General features: G+C 39.6%; 1 protein-coding gene across 2 annotated transcripts in view; it reads left to right on the top strand.

Annotated features, from left to right (window-relative positions):
* LRRC56 (leucine rich repeat containing 56) overlaps window positions 1–24,973 on the top strand; it is a 69,345-nt gene that overhangs the window by 2,579 nt on the left and 41,793 nt on the right. For both annotated transcript variants that reach the window (XM_086748810.1, XM_086748811.1), the window contains 2 exons: window positions 11,498–11,662; window positions 21,572–21,659. In XM_086748810.1, the coding sequence (XP_086604936.1) occupies window positions 11,507–11,662; window positions 21,572–21,659 (244 nt within the window). In that variant the 5' untranslated portion in view covers window positions 11,498–11,506. The remainder of the gene's footprint in view (window positions 1–11,497; window positions 11,663–21,571; window positions 21,660–24,973) is intronic.

The following is a 24,973-nucleotide window of genomic DNA, read 5'->3' as shown; positions in this document are numbered from 1 at the left end:
TCCCATGCTACCTGTCCTTGCTTCCACCCTCTATTAGTTTTTCACTCCTTTTTGTTTTTCAGTTGGTCCAGGAGTTCATTGTTCATCCATGCAGGCCATCTGGCATTTTTGCCTGACTTCCTCTTTGTTGGGATGCATCGCTCCTGAGGTTGGAGGAGGTGTTCCTTGAATATTAACCAGCTTTCTTGGAGATGAACGGCTGTGACTAGTGAATGAAAATCTCCGTAGGAGAGGTATGGGAAGTGAAAGATGCAAAACAGCAGTGGCATTGGAAGAAAAGGTAAAATAATTTCAAATGTACAAAAGACTGAAAATGTTTCAGAACTTTTTTTTTTTAATTACTCTTATTTCATTTTATTCCTCTTCTTTGTGTTATTTTGACTGATTGGAATTTGCCTGAAAGCACTTGGTTTAAAAATGCAGCTTTCAGGCGTATCAGATCTCAGAGCTGCTCTCACTAACAAGTTTTGTTGTAGGGTACGGGGGTTGGTTGATTTTTTCTTGGCTTTTGTGTTTCTGTCTTGGCTTTAACACTGAGCGTTACTATCCTCCTGTAGGTCTGACCTCTCAAGAGATTGATATGTGGATACATACACGTATGGGCAGTTCAGTTCATTAGTTTAATCGTATGCTACTGCCATAGCTCTGGGCTCCACCTCTGGCCTGGGATGCCATCAGCCTGTTCTTACCCAACTCCAAGGACCTGATCCTGTATAAAGGCAGGATTCAGATTCAGTGTGAGACCAGATGTGAATTTAGCACTGGACTGGAGTAATTTTATTATTTACGGTGATGATGATGACGCATGTGATCATCTAACTGAAACTCCTTAGGGGACATAGTTAAAGAAACTAAATCTATTCTATAAGTTTGAAGTAGTATAAAATTTAGTGCTGTCAAATAGTAACATTAGGTAATATACCATAACTTTGGGATTACTGTATTTGTCACTAATAGGAACGGCTTCCTATTTATTTGGGAGGAATTATGAAGAGGTTATTTTTTAAATCAGAAAATTCATGAGCTTTTCACAGAACTTAACCTGGGCACATTTGCATAATCTTTATTTGCTAGTGAAATGGTTAGTGTTTTTATACCTTCTGAAGATTCATATGTTGGCTTGAAAAACAATTGGGAGCAAAACCTATTTCGTATCAGTAGGGCCACAAGTACTTGCTGTGATACAAATCAGAAGACCAGATTTGCCGTGGCAGATGTAATAAAGGCTAATGCATCTGTATTAAATGGAGAAGACTGGGGACCCTGGCCAGTTCAAAGAAGTATTATATCTGATTTATTTTTCTTTTTTTTAAAAAAAAAAAAGAAGATTTCAGAAAGCACTCATTCCTTTGATTGTAATGCCTCACATCAGGAAGCAGTATTTGAAGTACAGCATAACACTATCTGTTTATCTTACATTTTTTGCATCTTGAGTTTTAATTTAATTTTTTTAGAGTTGAGTTCTAATGCTACTTTGCTTTGGTTTATCTCTTTTTTTTTTAATGTTATTAGCATAAGTAGTGCTTGGATATGTTTTTGGTTTATTTTAATAGAGTATCTACTCACATTCAAAGTGATGAACATAGGGGAAAGGAACATATACAGAGTGAAGGACTTTAAGTAAATTATTACTCCTTGGGAAAGAGCATTAAGCTACTGTGGTAGTTCTCTGAAAATATCATCTTGCAGCTAGCCAAAGAGACAAACAGTGTTAAAGCTTCTAAGAAGAGGAATTGAAAACAGTGTAAATTCTTGTACTGTCTCTGTGGCTGTATCTTGAATCTTATGTTCTGTAAATGGCAGTTCTGGTAAATGGCAGAACTGAAATTGTTTCTGTGAAATACAACAAAGATGAGAAATGGAAAACAGACAAACAAGACTTTTCAGCTAGAAGAGGAGACTAAAAAGGAGATAATGCAAAAGAAAGCTATAAATTAATGAATGATATGGACAGATGGATGAATCCTCCATAATTCTAACTAACTGCTTTTGGCCTCATTTAAAATTTTGGTCTCCACAACACTTATGCCAGTGTCTTCCACAACTTAAACAAATGTGATGCAAAAATACACTTTCTCCTTTTTAAAAACGGCTGCCTGATAAAATTCCTGTGGTTTCTCATTCATTGGATGACTATTTGTCATGTCTTGAGACATGGCAAGTAATCACTTCCCTATATATCTCCCTGGCTGCCAAACACAATGCACCTTTTGGCTTGGGAAGTTACTGAGCAGCTGAGTGCCAGAAATTAAACCAGTATGTCAGGGAAAGGATCACTTTGGACTACGGCTGCTTCTGATGCTGGTTTTTAAGGATCTGTTTCTGGCTACAGTAGCTAGCTGGACATCTGCCTTGACCCAGCAGGACAGTTCTAATGCAACCTCATTAGAAGTCTAAATTGTTTTTGCCAAGTCCTTTTCACTGTTAGTTTTCTGTCCTTGCTAAAATTTTGGGAGTATTTGTTACTAAATAAGCTCCTGTGCCATCTTCTGCTGTTCAGTATTTTCCTCCAAGTCCAGCTAGAATTCATCTCTTTTTGTACAATGTGTCCCATGTGAGCAACACATTGGAAATCAAAAACATTCCAGCGTTGAAAATGACTCTTCAAATGGCTTTGTGGGCCATGGAATCTCTTGCTTCAATTAGCTTAATTACCTAATAAAGTGGGCTGAAAATTGTTTGGGGACAACAGAGCACTTTGAAACTCAGAAATGCCATATATGATGCCTTTTCATTCTGCACAGAAGTTTGGTTTTCAAAGGGCTCGTAAATGCAATGCAACAGTAGCTGGAAAAAAAGTCTGGTTTTATTGTTCTTTTCTTAGGTGGCCTCTGGAAATGCTTCTCAATGGTGGATACTAAAGATGCTTTGAAGACCAAAACCATAGAGTTTTTCTTCTCTGCAGCTTTGGAATGTCACTTAGTCCTGAGTCCATGGGTTAGAATAGCCTGTGAATGAGCAGCACTGTTGTAGGCTTGATCCGCAGCTGTGCTCACCTGTACAGGGAGACACCACATCTTTTTGTGTCTCAGAAAATTGAGCAGCACTGCGATATTGTTATCTAATGAATGGAGAGAGCCTGCAAGACCCTTGGGAATTCAGGAGAAATTGGAGAAGGTGCTGGAGAGACACCAGTATTCAGGTGACTTACGCAGCTTCTTCACAAGGAGGTGGGAGACTGATGTGAAAGGCTCTGGCCTTAAGCCCCAGATAAAGACGGCAAGGCTAGGTTAAAAGCAGTATTTGGGCAGGGTGAGAAGGTTTTACATGTGACAGGAAAGGATAATTAGGGCAACACTAAAGCAAAACTAAGTTTGCAGTGAGAGAGGGAACTTTTTTCGTATTGTCTCATCTTTGCAGCAATTGACACCGCCTTGTATATAATATTTTTTTAAGTGGATGAAGTTTTGAGTCTGCATGGAACTTATTATTTGGCTCTCATAACTTCCAGAAGATTAATCTCAAACTTTTTGTGTGGTATGACCACCAGTGGAATACAGTATAATCTATGCAAATCTGTTAACAAATTAGTTTATTCACTTACAAAAGCTTTATTCAGTAAGAAAGTACCTTTACACTGATAACAGAATATGTCCAAAGGCCTCACCCACTGGCACTAACTCAGGGAGATTATTGCTTGGGTGACGAATTAGCCCTGAGCCACTCAAATCTTGATTTTTTAAAAATTTCCCTTAAAATATGATTTCATCATGCTGCTTCTTACTTTTTAAATATATATATTGCAGGCTATGTGCTGAGACAGTATTATTTCTTTTTCCAGTTGTTAAGTATACATCATAAGTGGAGAGCTCCCTGAAGGTAACTTTTCTTTTAACGCCCTCAGACTTGCATACAGAGTGCTTGAAGGATGTACAGTGTTCTGGTTTTGGGCACTCAGGCTGTCTGGCTGCCTTTCTTCAGCCCAGCTCCACCAGCTCAGAACTAGTATGCTGGGATTCGTATTTTTAAGTCTTCTCAGTCAAATCGGAAGATAAAGAAGAAACAACTTGGGCAACTTTTACTTCAGTGTGAGCCTTGACCTATGGGACTTTATGTTAAGTGGGTGATGAAGAGCAGAGAGATGTTCAACCTGGTTGTAGACCACAACTTGCAGAGGTGTTGTGAGGAAAGAATACAAGTTTGGGGGAGGCTGGTGGGAATGCCTTTGTTAATACTTTAAATTATACTAATGGATGCCTTTATCTTGGGTTAGCCAGGTGATGAACTTTGTACTTGGGTCATTCCCATACTCACTCTGTGTGAAGTTGTTCACATGAGTGAGTTTTTCAGGATCAGGGTCTGAAACTATGACACTGAGTTACACTTCCTCTTTGAGCTTGGAGAGTATGGATAAATGCCCATGACATGAAGAGGGGTTTGCATGCCCTAAAATTTGTCTCATTTTCCTAACTATATGGGTTTAAAAGATATAAAAGATACCGACTCTGCAAAACCTTGCTTTCTTTATGTCCTTCCTTGGTATGTCGAGTAACATGCCTAGCATCTGCAATTTAAGTAATTACTGGATGAATTGAATGCAAGGAGGGTAAATGAGTGACCTAGCTGATGTTTTAGGAAAAATAATTGTTTGAGTTACTGGGTTAACAGAATATCCAATAGATACTAGGATAACTTGTGGAGTATTAAACATGAGATAAATCTTAGTTCAGCCTCGCAGGATGCACTTACTTGTACATTCTGTCTTCTGAAATAAGAATAGGATACAAGAGGTAAGGCCCAAAAAGAAGGATATTAAGCATTTCCTGACAAAACTTCATTAAGCTAATGCTGTGGTTTGAATTAATATCTGTACCTTGGGAAGAGTTGAAAAGAATAACATTATAGAATCATAGAATAGTTTGGGTTGGAAGGGACCGTTAAAGGCCATCTAGTCCAACCCCTCTGCAAGGAGCAGGGACATCTCCAACCAGATCAGGTCGCTCAGAGCCTCATCCAGCCTGGCCTTGAATGTTTCCAGGGATGGGGCTTCCACCACCTCTCTGGGCAACCTGTTCCAGTGTTCCAGCACCCTCACTGTAAAAAATGTCTTCCTTATATCTAGTCTAGATCTACTTCCTTCTATTTTAATTGCCTAAACTAATTATTTTCCCTAATCTTCTGCTCCAGTGACATCTATATTTAAGGTAGTATCTATGTGTGACAAGCACATGTTGGTTCCTGTGTACCTTGGCATTAGCTATCCATGACAAGATCCCTACATAAGGCCAGGAGGATTTTAAATAGAGCAGCCTTGTTTCTCCCTTATTTAACATCTGGACACTGTTGGATAAACTTGTGGCCATGAAGAGCCAAATGTGTCTTCCTGATCCCTGGCTACCTTGCTAAAGTTAAAATGGTGTGGGACTTACTCTTATCTCCTCCACTAACTGAAATGATCATAAGATCGTTTGGCAACCTTCTAGCAGTGAAGGCATAGGCACCTTGGATCTCTGTTTTTTCATAACCCCTGTTGTTCACCAGCTACCCCCACATCCTACCCCCTGCTTTGTTTTTCTTAGGCTGATTGTGGGGAGGAGTGGGGACAGCCAGCAGAAGAGCCTCTTGAGAGGTTTTCTTGCAGCAGGAAGTTCATCTATATAAGAAAATAAAATCTCGATCTGTAGCATCTTGCAGTTTCAGCTAAGGATTTAGATAATTCATGCTCATTCATAGCCACTGTCTGTAGACTTGCCAGGCAGACAGTATCAATGCATGTTTGTAGCCAGACAGAAATTGCCACTGATCTCCTCCCACCACAGGACTCTAAAAAACAAAAACAATTGATTGGACTTTGGTTTATTGTTTCTTTGACACGTAATAGAGCATATAATAGAGAGCAATCTGCTTTTTATCCTGCTATCAGGACAATACTTGACAAACTACCTCCGGAATGATTTAATTTAGAGGCATTTCCAGCACCCATGATAAAAAAATTTCTCATCACCTTACAACCTCCTCAGCAGTATTTGAGAAAGCATAATATATCCTGCTTTTTTAAGACATGCAACTTGTAGATATATAAAGGAGAAATGGGTGACATTTAAATGCATTGCCTTTTTATTTATTACTGCTCTGTTTTTTAAGAATATGAAACACCTTTTATCTCTAGGGTGTTGGCTCAAACCTAGTCTGGGTTTGCAGCTTGCATTTTCTTCCCTGGGATCACTGCTGCTTTTCATGACAGCATAGTTTGAACTCAGCTCTGTGCATGGCCGTAATACAAAGCCCATGAAGCTCCCAAGAACTTTCCCCGAGGACTGTGTGGGACACAGATCCCGAGGCTTGCCTCCCATGGTCATGGCAACTGTAGAGCGGGATTTACATGTAATACCAAAAGTCCATCAGGCACTCTTAGAGCTTGCAAAACCATAAATAAGAAAGGTAAACAATGAGGCAAATCGGTATGCTGGCTTTATGTGCAAATTTGGGTGCTTGAACCAAGCTCTCAAATTAGCTGAATGGTTAAACAAAGCCATCATTGTAAGCATTTGAGTCTTCAATGTCACTGAAGTCAGTGAATTTTTCATTATGTTAAATGTGATATTGATATCTTGGTATTTCAGCATTGTCATAAAAGCTTTTTTCCTTAGCGCGGCACACAAGCGGAGTATTTATGAATGCTCTTTGTAGTGTTTACGTGATCCCTTGATATTCAAGTAGCATTACTGAAGTAGTTGTTACCTCCTTCTGCTTAGCAAAAACAGAAGATTAAAACAAGATCGTTTAGTCATTGCTGTAGTTCAGCCCTGATCAGGACCAGACTACGCAGTCTCTCTCTTACTCCCCCCACCCTCCAAGAGAACAGGGAGAGACATATAAGAAGTTTTTCTTATATTATCTAAACTACTAGCTAAACTATGACAGTCATATACGGAAAAGAAAGATTCCAATTAATATCAGGTCAGATGTTTTATTTTTCAACTTTTTAGAAGCTGCACCTGCTAAAATAGAGTGGTGTGTTGCAGGATGCTTTATATTGCATAAATCTAGCAGGAACTGGTTTTACCATTAGGGCTGGATTATTGTAACAGTAGTTTCCTGATGACTTCACGGTAAATTCCAGCTGCCCAAACAGTTATTTTCCAGAAGAGGTTATCTGTAGTGCACTTGCACAAAATTACACTTAAAAGGGCACTTATAGTTCCCTTGAGACTTATAAACCAAACCTTTTCTCAAATTCTTAGTAAAGACAGAATTCTTTGTTTTCATTCTGTGGCAGTGTTAACAGTATGGGCACTACTGTAATTAGTGAGTCTGGATTAAACAAATAACAATTACATTATGCAGGGCAAGAGAAATGGAACTCTGCAGTGCAAGCTTCCTGTCATGAAGGGATAGACAGTGCAATGCTTGTAAAATGTTTTTTTTTTCTAGAGAATTTTTAGGCTGGTGTTGCAGCACTCTACCTGAAATGGCATTGCTCCCTGTCCAGTGGAGCTTTTTGAAGGCATGGGTAGCCACAGAGAGGGAGAGGATGCTGGTTGAGAAGCTGACCTAAGGGAGTAGAGATTTATTTTTGTATGGGATGTTCATCTATAGAGGTATATGTCTTTCCTGGAGTAAATCTGGATTAATTACTGTTGTTTGGGTTTTTTTTTTGTTTTTAAATGTTAGACTAATTACTTGGACAAGCTCTTCAGGTAATGTCTTGAAGGCTGCATTAGAAATTATCATGCCTAGTCACACAATTCAAAGGGTCCTTCCCAGACTTAAGAAGCCATAATTAATATGGAGTCAAACATCTCTGGCAATTGCAGTATTCAAAATGCATATTAATATATATTTAATGAAGATTACACGATCCTATCATTGACTCTTGGATAAATCTTGTAGCAGGAAAATCAAACCTTGGAGTTTTACCAGTTTGTCGGACCTTAAGAACATCAAATAACTGTTCTCTGCCAATTTCTTTCTAGCAAATTACAGTATTCTGCAGAGATTTCAAGTAACATGTTGTTCCAAGGATCATTTAATTTTAATAATGATCTTTATTACCTGTATTACTCTATATATTTTGAAAATGTCATGCAGTTTTTAATGAACTTTCACAACATGTCTGTGAATTGAATAGCTTACCATCATCATGCTCACTTTGGGAAGGAGAGCGGCAGCAGTGGGGAAAGTTGGCAACTTAACTGTTCTTAAAATTCTGTATCTTCCATCTTACTGCTCTGGTCATTGATTTCTCCTGCACTCACTGATTATCTGCTTCTAATTATCCACACGTGTAGGAGCCTACCAAGTCAAGACCTGTGATGGAAATCATGCAAAAACTAATTCATTGATTTCTTTCATTCTTTTATTCTTCCCAATGTTCACATGCAGGACAACCCCCTTTTTTTTCAGCCATTTTCTCTTTCCCTGATGCTGTCATCTACTTACTGGTGCTGCTTTGCTCTCCCATTGAATTCATTGAGGGTTTATGTTAGATGCAGTTAGATCTTAATGGTCTGCATGATCATTCAGGGTATAGATCCAACATTTATCCAATGTGACCATCTTCTCTGTGGAGTAATCTTCAGGTTCCTCAGACCTCTTTAATGACAATAAAGTCTTTCCAGTCCCTGCAAACTGTCCCACTGAGGCTAACAGCAGTTTGGGTTAGTGGTTGCTTGTCCTGTGCACTTGACAGAGCCATAGATTTCTTATTTTCTTTTTAACATTTTAAATGAGTGGGTGAGGTGACTCTACTGGAATGATTTTACCTGTCTTATAAAGTCAGGTGGACCTGATGAAAATGAGAGATCAGACTCCTCTAGGAGGACAAGTGTTGTGCCAGGCTCCCTTCTCACTCCTACATAGTGCTGGAGATTGTGGAGGTTTATGGATTTTTATGTCAGACTGGTACCTCACCACTAGAATTCCTGCATTCTTAGTTTTTCTATATTCCTCATTTTGAGAATGTTATTTTGAACCACATTCAAGAGAAAATTCTTTCTTCTCTGGAGAAAGTTTTGAAGTGATGGAAACACATCAAGAAAATTAGTTTTGTTTGCTGACAATAACTCAATTTGATCCCAGACAAATTGTAATGAAAATACTTTTCTTCTTGCTCATCCAATGTTACAATAATTACAAGCAGCAGATCAATAGCAGGAAGTATAGAACTGGAAGTGTTACTTCAGATATTAAGTCACAAATTGATCTCCCTGTCAAACCTTAAGTAAGTGCTGCATCAACACATATTTCAAAGATTGGAGGATGCTGTGGAATGTAACAGCGATGAACTGAAGAAGGAAGAACAATAATTTGTTTTATGCAAGTGTATTAACTGTTTACAGCCCAAATCTACACAATTCTGCTATTATCTCATTATGTTTTGCACTCACATGTTACATCACTGATTTCTGGCTATTGATCCACGTGGCTCCAATAACATATGGGATTATCTCTGGATAATAACGATCCTTGCACCAGTACTTGCACACAGTCTAACACAAGTCTTGTGCAACTGTCAAAGTATTCCAGCATTTATATGGCCGATATTCTAATCCAAGTCAGTTATTGACCAACATAATTCTTTCTTAAGAAAATAAAGACAACACCAGAAGGCCTTCATATCACATAAGATTCTTGAATTTCCTTGGGCAACTGATGACTGTTGCAACTCAGTGTACTGACTAAATCCTTTGGAAAAAGAAACAGATAATAGAAATTTGTGGATTGTAGTTTTTCTTCAAAAAAACTAAGACACATAGTGTTTTTGAGATCACTTTTCCCTCTTAATGGGCAAAAGTATGAAAGTTGTCCTTGTACTAATAGGGGCGCGCTGATATTTAGAAGTTGCAAGTGTCACTACTCAATTCTCTTTCTGTTGTGTTTCTTTTATAAGCCATTAAGAAAGATTGAAAGGAGTAATGTGTCTCTGAAGAATTTGTTCTTTAATATGTTTCTTAAGCATTGAACATTGTTGTGGCTCAGAGGTAGCACATTTGAGAAGTCGTCTTCTCTAGGAACGCTTGCCAGGTACATGCAGTGATCTGGAGAAAAACAGTTTTTGCTTCCTGTGGGTTGCCTCTCCACTGACAAGCGTATGGAAAGAGCACTTAGGAGTGTGAGGTTTTGGTTCCTCTCTTCCTAATGCTAGGCGATACTGCAGGGAGAGGTTTGGTGGATTGGTAATCTTTTGTTGTTTTTCAATAAGGGCTGCTTTTTTTTTTTTTTGACAGTCTTGAATTTCTTTTGCTACTCCAGAGATGAAGATGTCTGACTGGAAGTGAGTATTCAGAGCAAGAAGTCTCTTTGGTGTAAACCTCTCTCACCTACTAATGGGTCAGTCCTCTCAAGTAGAGATGATTAGCTGAGCAGTCAGAACTTCTTCTATTTTTCCTAGCAGAAATCACTTCTGTGTTTAACTGTTTGTTTGTATGATGGGCAAGGAAGATGGTAATTTTCAGGTCTTGGCCACCACTGAAGCCTTGTCAGCCAGTTATGATTAGCTTGATTATTTAATTACTTTTCCGGCACTAAGAATAAGTATTGCTTCACAGTGGAGAGCAGAGGAAAACTGCAGGTGTCCCTTCAGCAGAGCGAGAAGGCTTTTCTCTAGTCTAGCCTTTTGTTGTTACAGCAATGTTTCCAGCTGTGATACTTCCTTGCTGCCAAGTGGTAGTAAATAGCTGTATAAATCATAGTAGTGCTTGTACCATTCGGGTACCGCTGATTGCTTTTTTACTCTAATGGGTGTACCTACACTTATTCTCATATTTCAAAGTTAATTGTTAATATATCTGTAAAAGGAATACCTTTGGGAATTGAAAAATGGACACTTTTGAAGTGTTTCATCTTCAAACTTTGGATTTCATTCCTCACTTGAAGCATACACAATTTTGTTTAAATTGTATTTCAATTTTATTTTCTCCAAGACTCTCTTCAGAAATAGAAGTCTGAAGCCATGGCCTGCCTGACCCAGAGGGCAGTCAGTAACAGTGCAAGTATGTTTAATTTAGGACAGCAAATACAGACTGCTGCTGTCCGTGCTACTTACAGGCAGAGCTCAAAATGCTGGAGAGAAGTAGTGGCGTGTCTTGGTCCTAGGATTTGCAGGCTGAAGCCCAACAGAGTTTTTCTGAATGCTGTTTGCATTTCTTGAGAGGCGGTGCGTAGGTAGTAGGCCCATGTGGATGGGAAGTTCATTGCCACTGGAGAAGGGTGAGTGGAGTAGTGAGAAAACTGGAAAGGATTAGTGTTGTGAGTTGTTTGTTCTTGACTACCTGTTTTGTACAGAGGCATAGATATGCCTGACTTTCTGTATAACTGCAAAAGATAGTTTGCTGTTAAAGCTTACACTCAAAGCTGAATGAGATAGCTCTTGAGGGTGAAGGAAAGGAAGAATATACGTTACGTGATGCATTGCTTTGGGTTCTTTCTGGTTACAGAAACATGTATCTCCATAGGCACTTGCTGACTTGCAATGGGAGTCAAAATAGATTTTGCTAAAGGAAAAATAATGCATATGGGGAAAAAATCAAACTGCTTGTTATCCTTTTGTTCAAAGCATATTGAGATGGACCTGAAGTGGAATCCTGGCAGAGTTTCTCATCCGGCCTCAGCTGCAGTCCGGGTGACTGATTTGAGTTGGCGAGGCAACCTAAATCCCAGTCCGCTGATTAAAGATGACGGAGAGCTACTTATGGATGAATACCTTTCCCCCAGGAAACTGGTGAGTAGACATCCAACTTTTTAATGAAGTAGAAGAGGCAAACTGGCATATACAGAGCTGTATTAACTGAACCTTCCAGCTGCTTTTGTCATGTTTGCAGATTGTTGCATATCTGACAGTTAGACTTCTGCATAAAGTAGATTCTGTCTTATGGAAATTTATCAAATGTTTGTCCTCCTTTCAGCTCATTTCATATCAAAAATATTCCTAGCATGAATGCTGCTGTCTTTATTGCCAGCTTTCTTGAAGCGATGTGAAGAAAAGTACAGGTAGCATAATTATAATTCAAACAGCTCTCATTAATGCCATCTGAAGTACGTTGAATCTTAGTATTAGAAAGTGCTTTTCACATTAACCTTGTTCTAGAGATTGGAAATGTAACTTTAAAGGCACAACTTTTTCTGGATTAGTGAAATCCTCTGTCCTGCTAAGAAGCCAATTAAAATATTCTACAAGTGCTATAAGTACTTTCTATATATATCAAAGTGTGTGAAATTTCAAAGCACATTTGAAAGCTCTGTTCCTTTTTGACCGGGTAGATTATTTTGGCGTGCAGCCTGTCGGAAGAGAGTAATACACTGAACTCTCTCATGAAGGAATACTTGGTTGCATATTGTGCTGTATTTGCTCAGGATTAATTAAGGGTGAAATCCTTTGGGATGTGTAGGAGCTGAGAAAATATCCTCACTTATCCCTGCTAAATGGAGGGAGAGCTGAGAGCAGAAGTTAAGGGGAGAAGCTGCAGCTTTCTGTGTTGGAGAGCTGGAGAGAAATTAGTGAAAGACAGATGGGGCCAAGGCTGTGCTTTGAATGCTCCCAGCAGGCAAGGTGGTGATTGTGGTGTCCATAATCCTCTGTGCATCCACCGCACTGGTGGAGAGACACTAGCTTCTGCAGGGGGCATATTCCAGCTGCAGGTTTACGCCATTCCCTGCCAGTCACAATTTTGGCTGCGCTGTAGATGAGACAGCAAGTTGTTCTCAGAACTACTCTTACCTTATTAGCTAGGTCTTTTAGTGTTTATAAAATGTTTGTAGATGCAGAAATAACTTTCTGCAGACTGTGTATTTTAAACTTTCTGGAGAAAAATTGATGTATGATCCTATGATCTATGCCCTTCACTTTCCTTTGGCTTATGTGAACCTCTGACAACTTCTTGATCTTTTTTTTTAAATCTAGCGTAGAGTTTGACCAGTTTAATGTGTTTGTGCCCTACAATACCCTGTATAAATCTAATGGGAAGCTCTCAGATTAGTCTGTTCTCTTAGGGCATGAACCAAAACCCATTTGAGCAACCAAAACAGCTGCCCTCTGACTCCAATAAACTCTGAATTAAATCCTTAGGAGGTTCTTTTGTTGGCATGAAATTCTTCTCTTTCTGAATCTATGATACTTTTAGTTCACAGTAAATAGTAAGCAGAAAAGTGTATGTAAGGCAGTGTTACCCACATCCCATTAATTTGCAGTTCATTATTTTGTAATATTTTTTTTAATTACCGATCAGAAGTTAAATTCTCCTACACTTCTAGGCTATTTTCAAAAAATCAGAAAACCCCCTTTGTTATTCCTATATTCTCTCTTGAATTTAATCGAGTCTTACCTCTTTAAGATGATGTGTGTTAACATTTGTAAGGAATTCCATTTCAAAGACTCTTTTAAATGGATGCATACTGTCCTACTAATTTTTCTGGACGCAGTTATTTCTTGGCTCTGGAACTCGACATTTGTGTTGGCATAGCTGGGATACTTCCTGTTCAGAGGAAAAATTGTATGACATTGTCAAGGAAACATTAACAATGTTTATAGCTTGTTTTAATAACATATCAAATCTATCTATTCTTTGACCTTTATGTTGATCAAATGGAAACCGGTGCTTCCATAAACTTACTTCCTCTGTATTTGCAAGTGTGAAAATAGACACACTGTTCAAACATTTAATGTAAAACAAGTTTTCACATTCAGATTTTTTTAAGGTACCACATGCCATTGATAATCAAATGGTTTGAAAGATTGCTTTGCTGAAATCAATACACTTGCAATATCTTCTTGGTTGTCTTCTAGTTGTGAATATTTTAGGAGTTATTGATTGTATTCGCTGAAGTGCGTCAAGAAGGAAACTAATAGATTTTTTAAAATACATGCTCATGAAAGTAAAATTCTTTTACATTCAAATAACGACATAGGCCCCAGTTCTGCAGTGTTGCACAGGCAGATTTCTGGACACCTGATGGAGATTCCTGAGGAGGTTTTTGTTCTGAGATACATTCTCAGCTTTACTCCTTGCCCTTGCAATGTTCTGTCTTGCACCAGTTCATTTTGAGCTCGAGGAGGCTACAAAGTCTAGCTGTGCAGAATCTGTGAACAGTGGGCACCTTGAATTGCAGCCTGTGGCCTTGTCTCTACCTGCACATTTTACTCACTTTGTCCTTTTTCCAGAGGGATAGCATTCTATTTAGTGGTGAAAACATTAACAGTCTACGTTAGCAGTTCTCATTATTAAAGACTCTCTGAAAGATATGACACTTTTATTCCTTCACTTTTTTTTCCATTTGCCAGGTTATTTTCCTCCAAAGAGAGGAAAGTTTGGCTTAAACTGATTCTTTTCTTTTTTTTCCCCCCTTTCCTTTTTACCTTCTTGGACCCCGTAATACATAAGACAGCTTCTACAAAACCATTGGTTTCCTGCTCCTTCTCTTCCTATCTATACTGGATCATCACCTCACCTCACTTAAATCTTATGCTTGCTCACTACAGGGTTTGTGGTCTTCTGTGGCCTTGTTTCAGTGTATTGTTCACTTTGAAATCCTGTGTGATTCCGTATCCCCGTTACGTTAATCACATCTTCTGTAGTTTATGCTTGCTGCCATCTCTGTTGCTGCAATGACATGCAATGCCCTTGTATATTTGAATACTCTTCATCCAAGCTATAGGTCAAAAGTTTTTGATGCAAGAGTTGGTATCATTAGATGTTCTTTTTGTTCTTTCTGCTAGTATCAATGTCAATTTTCTGTTGTGCTGTTTAATCTTCAACTATATGAACAGAAGTTCTTGCTTTTCCATTTCTATCTGTCCTATTAATATTTCCAGCATTCTGCTCTGCCTGTACTTGTGTTGTGCTTATGTGTTGTTGTCAGATGTTGTAGAATACCAGGGTGAGCAAATTCTCCATTCTCCTTTTATTCTGAAAACTGACTATTAATGGGCAATATATTGCAATTAATTTTTAACTTTGTTAGGGCTGTGGCACAGATTTCTCATTAACTGCAGAGGAACTGAAATTAAGGGTTCCACCTGTCTTAAATTTTTATTTTGTTCTATTAACCCCCTTCCCCTCCCCACTGTTTGCAAAGAACCTTTCCTGACTTCCACAAAAAGCATTCCACTTCTCGGAATAAACTCATTTTACAAGGTCAAATGTCTTCCAGATATTGTCACGTTATCAAAACTAATCATGTTTGCACATGATTTTTAGACAAGAAAGGAAATATTCTTCTTATTTCGCTATTTATTGATCCCTTTCCAATTAATAATGTTTTCTAAGCCTAGGAACACGTGTTCAGAAGTAATGTTTAGTTTTGTTGCTCAGGAGGTTAGAGTGTTTTTCATATGGTATGCAGTCATCCTCATGGGGAGAAGAAAATCCTGGAGGGTCCTGCAACAACAGATTGGATTCTTGCTGAAATTACTCAATCGTTTCCTTTTTTCCTTGGCAGAAAGTTTTCCTCTCGGTTGTAATCTAAATGGATTTGAGGAAAAAAAAAAAACAGAGATCAAGGAAGCAAGTGCAAAATCTGGCTAAGTTAAGTGGAGTCAAGGAGATGAAAGTAACTGACTGAAGTTGGATCTGCTGAATCCTTCATTAGAACTGTATAACCATTTACAAAATAATAATTTTTAAAAAAGGTTTGAAGGGACCTCTGCAGATCTTCCAGTTTCATCTTCTGCTCAAAGCACAGCTAGTTTCAAAGTTAGATCAGGAAGCTCAAGGCAGCAAATAGTAGTAAACACAATACTGTGAACAGCAGAAAAATTACAGAGCCTTCTTTAGTTTCAGAGCTTTCCTTTTATACGCTCTTATCCTAACACTAATGCCTTTACTGCAGTGAAGGCTTGTAGTGTTCATCTTGCTGCTTAGGCATCTGATGGTTTACATGCAAATTGTCACATCAGGAATCTTTATGTTTATATGCATACAAGCACATATGCATGCCTTTACATGAAAAAAAACCCCAGATTTTCATTTGCATAAAGTCAGAACTACTTAGCTAACATAAAATTGCAGATTGCAGTCTTGAGTTTTGTGTGTTCAGTGAAACAACACTGAGCAATAATTGTAGCTACTTATCATGGACCTAATTGCTAGATAGGAAAAAAAATTAATATTGGGGTATGACTTTTCTTTGTATCTATGTGAGGGAAAGTAAATCCTTAAAACAAATCTAAAGCAAAAATTGATGTGAGAATATCTACTATCCCGTCCACTCCTGACCTGCCTGTTAGCGCAGCACGTAGTTAAAACTGAGCTTGTTTCCTCCTACAGAAATGATACAGGTTATTTCTGGGAGTTTATCAAACCTCCCATATAGTTTCTGGTGCCCCATATGCCCTTTGAAGTTTGCGATAGTTAGGAGACCTTCTAGCGACGTGCAGCATCAAACCCTTAACACTGGTTTAAAAAGGGAAGCTGTTAGGACTCTGAATCCCCAGCACTGGTCAAGGGGGAGCTGAACTGGAGATCACAAGACTAGGCAAGGGCCTATCCATGTAGATCCATTGGCATGGCTTGGAGGCTTCGGCACAAGAATAAAGACATTATTCTCAGACAACTTAAATTTCATAATTATTGTTCTCATCTACGCTTCATAGAAGCCAAGAAGGTCTCTCTCTATCACAGGTTGAATGCCTAGCTAACCTCTTCATCTGAGCTGAGAGAAGAATGTGTTTGCATGTGTATGCATATAAGGTAGTGAAATACAGCTAAATTTTGTAATTACGGGCATCTGCAGCACTTAGCCATTTTGAAAGGAAGATTGCATGTGGGACCACGGGAAAGTTCTATTCACTCTCATTGAAAATCCCTTGACTTAGAATCACTCAAAACGTTGTTAAAGTTCTAGTAATTTTCTTCTTAGAAGAAATATTTTGTCATACTTGTAGCAACATTATTTTTTTTGTTCAGGGAGAGATTATACTTGAGTTGGGAATTTGAAATAAAATCCCTGCAAAAAGCAATGAACACATGAACGGACATGAATCTAGTATTTGCATACAGGTGTAGTATTAAAAGAAAATAAGCTCACCACTCAGGAATTCCTGTCTTAGCCAAATTAACCAGGATCAGCAAAATAAACGCACAGCTGGAAATGCTTCTCTGACAGCTGCACGCAACATGCTCTTCAGCAACATATCTGCTTTTTTTAGAGTACATGAAAAATCTAGGGAAGAGAGGAGAAATCGCTTGTATACACCAGCTTTAATTGAACAGATATTATTTGCCAATTAAGGAATTTACAGAGAGCTGCAAGTGGGACTTGAACTGGATTTCCCAGCATCCCCAGGTGACTGTTCTGCCAGTTGGGAAGCTCTATAAGCACTGAAGTATTTTTCACTTGCAATTTTTTACAGAACACTTATTGGCTCTTCTTGTCAGTCAGAGGAAAAGCTTTCCAAAGTAATGCACGCTCTCTGGTTAGATATTGGCCAGACAGTTTGCATGATGGGAATGGATTCTAAGCCATTATGGAGTTGCTTCTTAAAATACTGGCTAAATTATTTACCAGTTGCTTCTGCATCATCTCGTGGAAAATAGGTTTACTTCTATTTTGAAGGAGGTGCAAAAATGTAAAGCAAACTTTATCTATCTTTGACTTACTTATAATTTATTCATCTTCAAAGAATCCTGCAGTGCTTTACCATAGAAATTTATCCTTTCAAATAAACAAATTTAGGGTGCAGTATAACACTTGCTGCCCAGAATCAAGCTGTCAGACCACCTTCTTGAACATCATGTGCCAGAAAGGTTTTGATATTTGATTCTGCAGAAGACATCCTCCTCTTTCTAACCAATACCTACCACGCCGGGCAGTAGATGAGTAGGAAGCAGAATGCTCTCTGGACACGAACGATCAGCCTGGAACTAACGATAGTTAGTTTTTTCAAGGTTTCTTCTTGACGTAAAATAACTTTGAGTATATCCAACTCTTTGCTTAGGACAGATCTTTGGTCCCTTTTTGTCTGCTCTATATTGAGGCTGAGCAGCTGTAAACAGCCAAAGAAGTCCCTAGATGGCACAGCACCTTCATGGCTGTAAGCATTCCTGGAGCACAGACAGAGAGACCTTCTGTCCCTGGCTGTCAAAACAGCCCTCTGAGCTGTGGGTAGGCAGTCATTACCTGAAGCCACAGTGGGATGTCTCTGAATTATGGCAGGAGCCTGTCCTAGACCTGGCATGGCCCTAGGAACAAAGGGATGGAGAGCAACTTAGCACCACTTCTACCCAAGTGGTGCCAGACATCTGTCTATGCAAGCTGATGATCCCGGCAGTATGTTTGGCCATGTTGGTTTTTTTTTTTTCTTTTGCTACCCAATAGCAGCAAAATTCTTCCTAAATATCCCTCCTTTCAAATTTTGATGAAGGTTCCTGTGCTTTGAGCTTAACAACATAAAAGGGAGATCCTGCTAAATATGTGACATCTTTATTTTAAATGTTTCCATATTGTTCCCTAAATCTCCCTCATTCCTGGTGACAGAATTTTAGCTGTGACACGTGAGACATATCACACTTCCAGCTCCACCAGTACGCCAAGAAAAGTGTCTGGGAAGTAGGAGTGTCCTATCTTCCACAGGAACCGTTCACCACATAACCTCTTAAACTGCTGCCCTGGCCCTTTGCTTGCTAACTAGCTTGCAGTCAACACCTGGAATCTCTGTGCTGCTAGTGCCTTTAAATGAGCTCATATCCTCAACTTGAGAGTATTTCTCATTTCCTCCATGTAGTGCTGTAGCTTTTGCATCTCACGGCTGATCGGTTCCAATCTCTCCAAACATCTCCTCAGCATCAGCAGATGGAATGACAGCAATTTTCACAGAGCCTCCTGGAATAGCAGAATGAGGAAGCGGAGACCGAGAACACATGGAGTCTGTTGCATCTGGTTAGCATATGCTTCAGGGCAGCTATCTATAGTTCAAAGAGCTGGTGATGGCAGCCAATAATCCTTTGCAGCACTGGAGCTACAGCTCTGCCTGTTGCAGCACAGAACATGGATGTGCTAGGCAGCTCATCTCTCAGACAGAGGAAAAAGTACGAATGGCAGATCTGGAAAAGGAAAAGGAGGGCAAAGAAGCATGCTGGTAATCTTTGGCATGAGGAAAAGGAATAAGGAACCATAGAAGAGGAGAGAATATAACTTCATGCAGCTTTTATGCTTGAATTTTGAAAGAGGAGAACAAGGAGCAGAACTGTGAAAGGAGGCCGTCTAGAATACATCAAGGGGAAGCACAGCGTGCAGGGAACTTGTAGACAGCAAAGGAGAAAGGCAAAGGCTCCTTGTGGTGCGGGACCTTCTGCTACTCTACTTTATCTACTGATAAAGTGTACGACCCTAAGCATATTACTTGTTCTGAGACCTCTTCCTGTTCTGTCTTCTGATGGTGTAGGCTCTTAAGATTATTTTGATAGGTATTTTTCAGAAGCAGCTTCCTTTAATGACAAGAAGCCTGTGTCCAAGTCCAGCAATCCGAGTGCACGGTTGTGTGCCAGGACATCGGCTAGCTCTCGTTTCTCACGTACTCCCATGCTATATGACAGACAGTGTCATCTGCTGAAAAGGATTCCTGCAAAATGTGTCTTGCAGTTAGGGATCTTCTGTTTACTTAAGGGAAGAAAGCAGGCTGTGGTTGGTAAGCTTGCCTTCTTTGCAGGAGCAAAACCATTTTGTGGTGGCTGCATCTGGGAATAGAAAGTAAATTTCTTGGGGACTCTCAAGTTTTCATCTTAGACCTTTGTTTCTCGTACTCTAGTGGGGAGGCAAGAAAGTCTAGAAGCTTTCTTAGGCTCAGCCTTCTTAAAATCGCAGTTTTTAAAAAAATAAGATTAAAAATAATTTTAAACATAATGTTTTAAAGACAATTCAAAAGCAGTTGAAGATTTTGGATAATTCTGTCTCTTAGGAGCCCAGGTCAGGACCTTACAAAGGGAGGCAGTTTTTCAAGGAGGGATGCTCAGCCTTTTCAGGAAACCATGCCCTTCTAAACTATCATCTCAGTTACGTTTGGATTATGTTTAGTCCTTTTTAAGAAGATGTAAAACTATCAGAGTGAATAAAGTTGCAGACACTTGTGCGCAACACAAATTTTACTTGATGAGCATAATGTCGCAACTGCGGTTTTTCTCTGCAAAATGAACTGGATGTTCTTGTGGTTATTTTTTGTTCCCAAAACTCATAAACAGAGGTGGTCCTACACATTCCTTTCTAATGAATAATTTCCCCTTTATTAAACAAACTAAAGAATGTTGTAACTTTTTAATAGTAAGAAAACTTGTCTCCTGTACGTAGAGGTTGTTGAATGACTTCCTGCCTTCATCTTAAATAGAGGGGCAAAAGGCAGGTGACAATACTTCTTTCAACCCATGCGGTTTATTGCATCATTAAGGAGGAGACACTGATGTCAGGGTCAGCCATTTCTTTGAAGTGGACTTTTTTAGCCTCGCATCCTAACTCCTTTGACATAGAAAGTTGAAAATTTAGCAGTTGTATCACTATGCATAGCATCAGCTTTCTCAGGTAGTTATTGTGACACAAAAGCCTTGCTTCTCATCTGTCAAGGAGTGTTTTAGACCCCTCCATGAACCATTAACCCATTAGGAAGAAAGGATACAGTTTCCTCCTGGTCTGTTTCTTTCAATTTGTGCATGGAAGGATCCGCTAAGCACCCAAAGCTGATGCAAAGGAGGTGGTGGGACATGTAGCCTGGATGAGGGAAGCTGAGGAAAGAGGAACTGTGTCACAGCAGGAAGGAACAGGGGATGAGAGCAGCAGTAAAGTGAGATTGCTTCAGCTGCTTGTGGAATTGCAGCCTGGCATCTTAGGACTTCACAGGCTTGCTTTATTTTTCACTGGCTGTCCTAGAGCTTCCCTCTCTCCCTTGTGTATAGCTTCTGCTTGTTTCTGTCCTCCTTCTTACCTCCACCAAGGCAAAAATCTACATGTACATATCAACACAGACTTTAGGATATTAGGAAAGATCCTGTGATAATATGGGGAAGATCCTGCATTCACACACACCCCCTTCCTTAATGCAGTGGTTGATCCTATTACAAGATTTTGCAAAAATAATGAAATATTTTGGAGGCTTCTATTTCCATTGCCTAGATCTTTTCAAAGGAATTTGTAATTCTTGTAATTAGTGTTGTCTTCTTTCAGAAAGGTGAGCTGCCTGAGCTAAAACCAAGTTTCCTTTTCATAGTTTTGGGTTAATAGGCTAAACAATGGGTTTGGTTGAGTTTTACTACCTAGTGCCTTTTTGATTATAGGTGACACTTAAGGGTAACAGTTCCTGTCTGCTGAGGATTAGTACAAGACATGCAGATCTTAAAGCATGGACATAGTGATTAAATGAAGTTAATTGACATGTAGGTCTGTTGTTGATTTGCAGCTTGAATGTAACCTTCAACCTTGACTCTTTAAGCGATGTAGAAGTTATGTGAGACTAGAATAATTCAGAACTACGAGGAAGAAAGATCTTTGAACTGAATACTACATTTATTTCAATGTGATTGCACATCTAGCTGTTTTGACCTGGAGTATATGTTGACAAAGCACTGGTTGAAAGCGTTTCTACACCTTTTTGCTTCTTTGTCATCTGGTTTATTGCGTGAGACTACACATATTTATCTGTTTATCTTTACAGAAAGTTTTGACAGGGGTAGATGATCTGCAGCAAGTGAAGGCCCTAGAGATGCAAGTAGATACAAGAGAGAACAGCTTGGGAAGCTTTGGTAAGAAATCATCTCAAATTTTCCTTTATCATGTCTTGAAGTGGACTTGGGGTCTCAGAAACCAACAGCCAGTTATACTGTCCTGCTCAAGAGCACCTGAAACATGATCTCCCTGGTACCTCTTACTCTTGAATTCTGTTTCTTCTGTGGCTCTAAATAGGACTGAAAGCTATGGCAAAGGGATGAGTGACACCACTTCTGTCTAAAGCAAATCAGTTTCAACAAATTCCTCTTGAACTACATGCCTCTACGCCCTAAATGAACATTTACTGATTACCTTGCCCTCTAGAGTACTTGATGCCACTCTAGCAAAACAGTAGCCAAAGCTCAATTTCTCTCAGCTGTAAAATTCCCCTGTGGCTGGGTAGTTGCTAGTGGTACTGGGCTGCTCATGCTGCCAGCAGCCTGTCTTTGTGTCCTCTACTTGCCTCATCGAGCTGTGCTGGGTGATGTGCTTGAGGAAGGTCCAATAGATACGTCATTTCGATGAGCCCCAGACAGCCCTAATGCTTGTGATTGATTTCTCTATCATCATCACCACACTAGGGAAGTAAGGAAGTATCAAAGGAATTCCCTCTGAAGCAGAGTTGACACTGAGAATATGAAACTGTCCTTTTTTCGACTACTGGCAGTCATTTTCTGTCCTGTGGGATTCCCATTACAAGCAAGTCCGTCCTCTGCTACATTGAAGCTGAGTAACTACTACAGGGTAATATCTTCTGTGCCAAAAGGAGTCACGTCCTCGAAAGTGGGTGCTGATATTGTCAGCCAAACAGTTAATTTTCATGTGCAAGTGACTATAATGTAACAGCTGGTTAGCTTTGGTGGGTCTTTTGGTGTTGATTTGTCAAGAATGGTTAAGCAAGTACAGTGAAGGGGGCTTTTGTCTTGAATTATATAGCCACTTTGTATTGATTATTCTCTTGATTTCATAAATAGGTCTCTTTCTGATAGGGACTTTATAATTTAAGGTAAATTACATCCTTTTCTTTCAGAGATCATAATCTATCCAGTCATATTTCCTCCAGCTGATAAGAAAATCTCATTATGCCATTTCTGCAGTGCTTGAAAGTGATGCTTCCATTCCTATGCCATTTTACATTAGCTGTGACAAGCTAGCAAAATGTTTCACCTTTTTCACTCTATACTTCCCTTCTTTTCCATTACTGGAATAAATCCCTTTCTTTCTGCTTCCTATGGTTATATTTTTGCAACTTTTAAAGAGTACGGACCACTATTCCCATGTTGCAAACAATTTCCATCTTGTTTATGTCCCACCATTTGCACTGAGAGTTGGCCCTTGAGGTCTATGTAAATCAACATCTGCAGGTCCTCACTGCTTTTGAGAATAACAGAACACCAAGACCATCCTGAATTTTCTTCTGTCTTTTTTTTTAAAGTTCATTTCTGAATTTCCTCCCTTTGAAAATCTCTTTGCAAATGTCAGCAAGTGGCTAGGGCAGAAAGTTTGTCACTTAATGCTTCCAGTAATCATAAATTCCTTGCAGTTTTTGTTCACGACAGCTGATTTTTAGGCACATAGAGTAAGGCCTAAATTTTTAGGGGTATCACAGGACCACTTGCACCTTCGATGTGAATGGTGTAAACGAGGCTGCTGTTGAAGGTGTCGGGCTCATTGCATGCTGCTTCCTGGCTGACTGCCCCTGAAACTCTGTACTTCTGACCTGGTCTCTGGTCACAGGGGTCTGAATAAGTAGACTGAGAGAATTGGGGTTGTTCAGCCTGGGGAAGTGAAGGCTCCAGGGAGACCTTATTGTCAATACTTAAAGGGAGCCTACAAGAAAACTGGGGAAGGACTTTTGATAAGGGGATGTTATGATAGGACAAGGGGTAATGGTTTTAAACTGAAAGAGGGCAGATTTAGATTAGATATAAAGAAGAAATTCTTCGCCATGAGGGTGGTGAGGCACTGGAACAGGTTGCCCATGGAAGCTGTGGATGCCCCATCCCTGGAAGTGTTCAAGGCCAGGTTGGATGGGGCTTTGAGCAACCTGGTCTTTATTATCAAGGAATTATTTGTTTGGATGACTAGTTTGCACTCAGTAAACAATATTGTTTTAACTGGTTTTATGTGTAAAGATAAAATAGGCTGTGCAAGCTCTTCAATGGCCAGGCGAAAGTGTTGCAAGTTACTAGACTGCACATAGCTCTGGGTCACCTGGAACCTTGCAGCACTCAAATCCCAAATTTACACCGCAATTTCCATTTGAGAAATGTATCAATGTTCACAGCTGTACACAGACTGTAGCACAAGCACTGAGGGCCTATATCTCCTTTAGCAAGATTTCTGGAGTGATTTAAAACATGTTGCTTGAGTTTTTCTTATAAGCAATCCACTTTGGGATGCGTTAAACTTTAAAGCACCATCCTGCTAACCTTTCCCAGTTTGTCAGGTCAGCCTCTGCACAATGGCATGACGTGGTGGAGAGGAACAGTTACGTTTCTTAGGGACAGGATGTAGGCTAAAACACGAAAAGACCGATATTAAAATATTTTCATGTGAATGGTTTTAAAATTAAGAAAAGGCTTCGTGCCAGACCTTGAATCTGAGTCTTAGCAAGGCTCAGGGTAATTGTTGAAATCTCTAGCTGTTTGTTTTCAGTGCACCTTGCTGAGCAACAGGTGAAATATTGAACCACCTTGGCAAGTCTTGTATCCAGCTTTGCAGGTCTTGGACTTGACTTCTGTACTCTTCAGCTGCAAGTAGGCTTCAGTTCATGTTCAAACTGATGGACTATTTCATTTTCATTACCTTATCCCTTCACTTTTGATTGCTGGCAGATCTGGGACCGCATTCATGACTGGCTCGTAAAAATTCCTGTTGAAAGTAATGGTAGGATAGAGTCATTTAAGACACTATATAGTTCTCTTATTTCTAAGTGATTTTAATAGCTACAAATCAAGTTACCCACAGTGCTGTTCGCTGGTACTTACCGAATTGTTGCCTGCTGGTGGCCAGGCTAAGTTGATTATGTGTCTGGAGACTGCTGCTTCCCTTGCACACATTTTATCAAGGAAAAGCTCCGCTAAAGGTTCAGAAGTAGGCACCGTTATTTTTCATGTAGAGTCGTAATCTCTCTTTCCTCGTGCTCTATTTGTCGGTGTTCCTGATGTGAAGTCAGGAGGTACTTGCTGGCAGCCAGCGTCGCAGCGGCAGGTGCTTGCATATTCAGCAAGCCAGTACAGCGGCTGGAGGCGTAAGTCTGGTGTGTGCATCCCTGCCCACACTGGTCATGGTTTAGCTGGTACTGACAAGCCTCACTGAGAAGGTGCCAGAGCACCCACTGCAGCAG

The sequence above is a fragment of the Chlamydotis macqueenii genome, chromosome 5, assembly GCF_036417535.1.
Source record: "Chlamydotis macqueenii isolate bChlMac1 chromosome 5, bChlMac1.mat, whole genome shotgun sequence".
In the NCBI taxonomy this organism is placed as follows: domain Eukaryota; kingdom Metazoa; phylum Chordata; class Aves; order Otidiformes; family Otididae; genus Chlamydotis; species Chlamydotis macqueenii.
The sequence above is the reverse complement of the archived record's forward strand: the minus strand, read 5'-3'. Positions and strand labels throughout refer to the sequence as shown.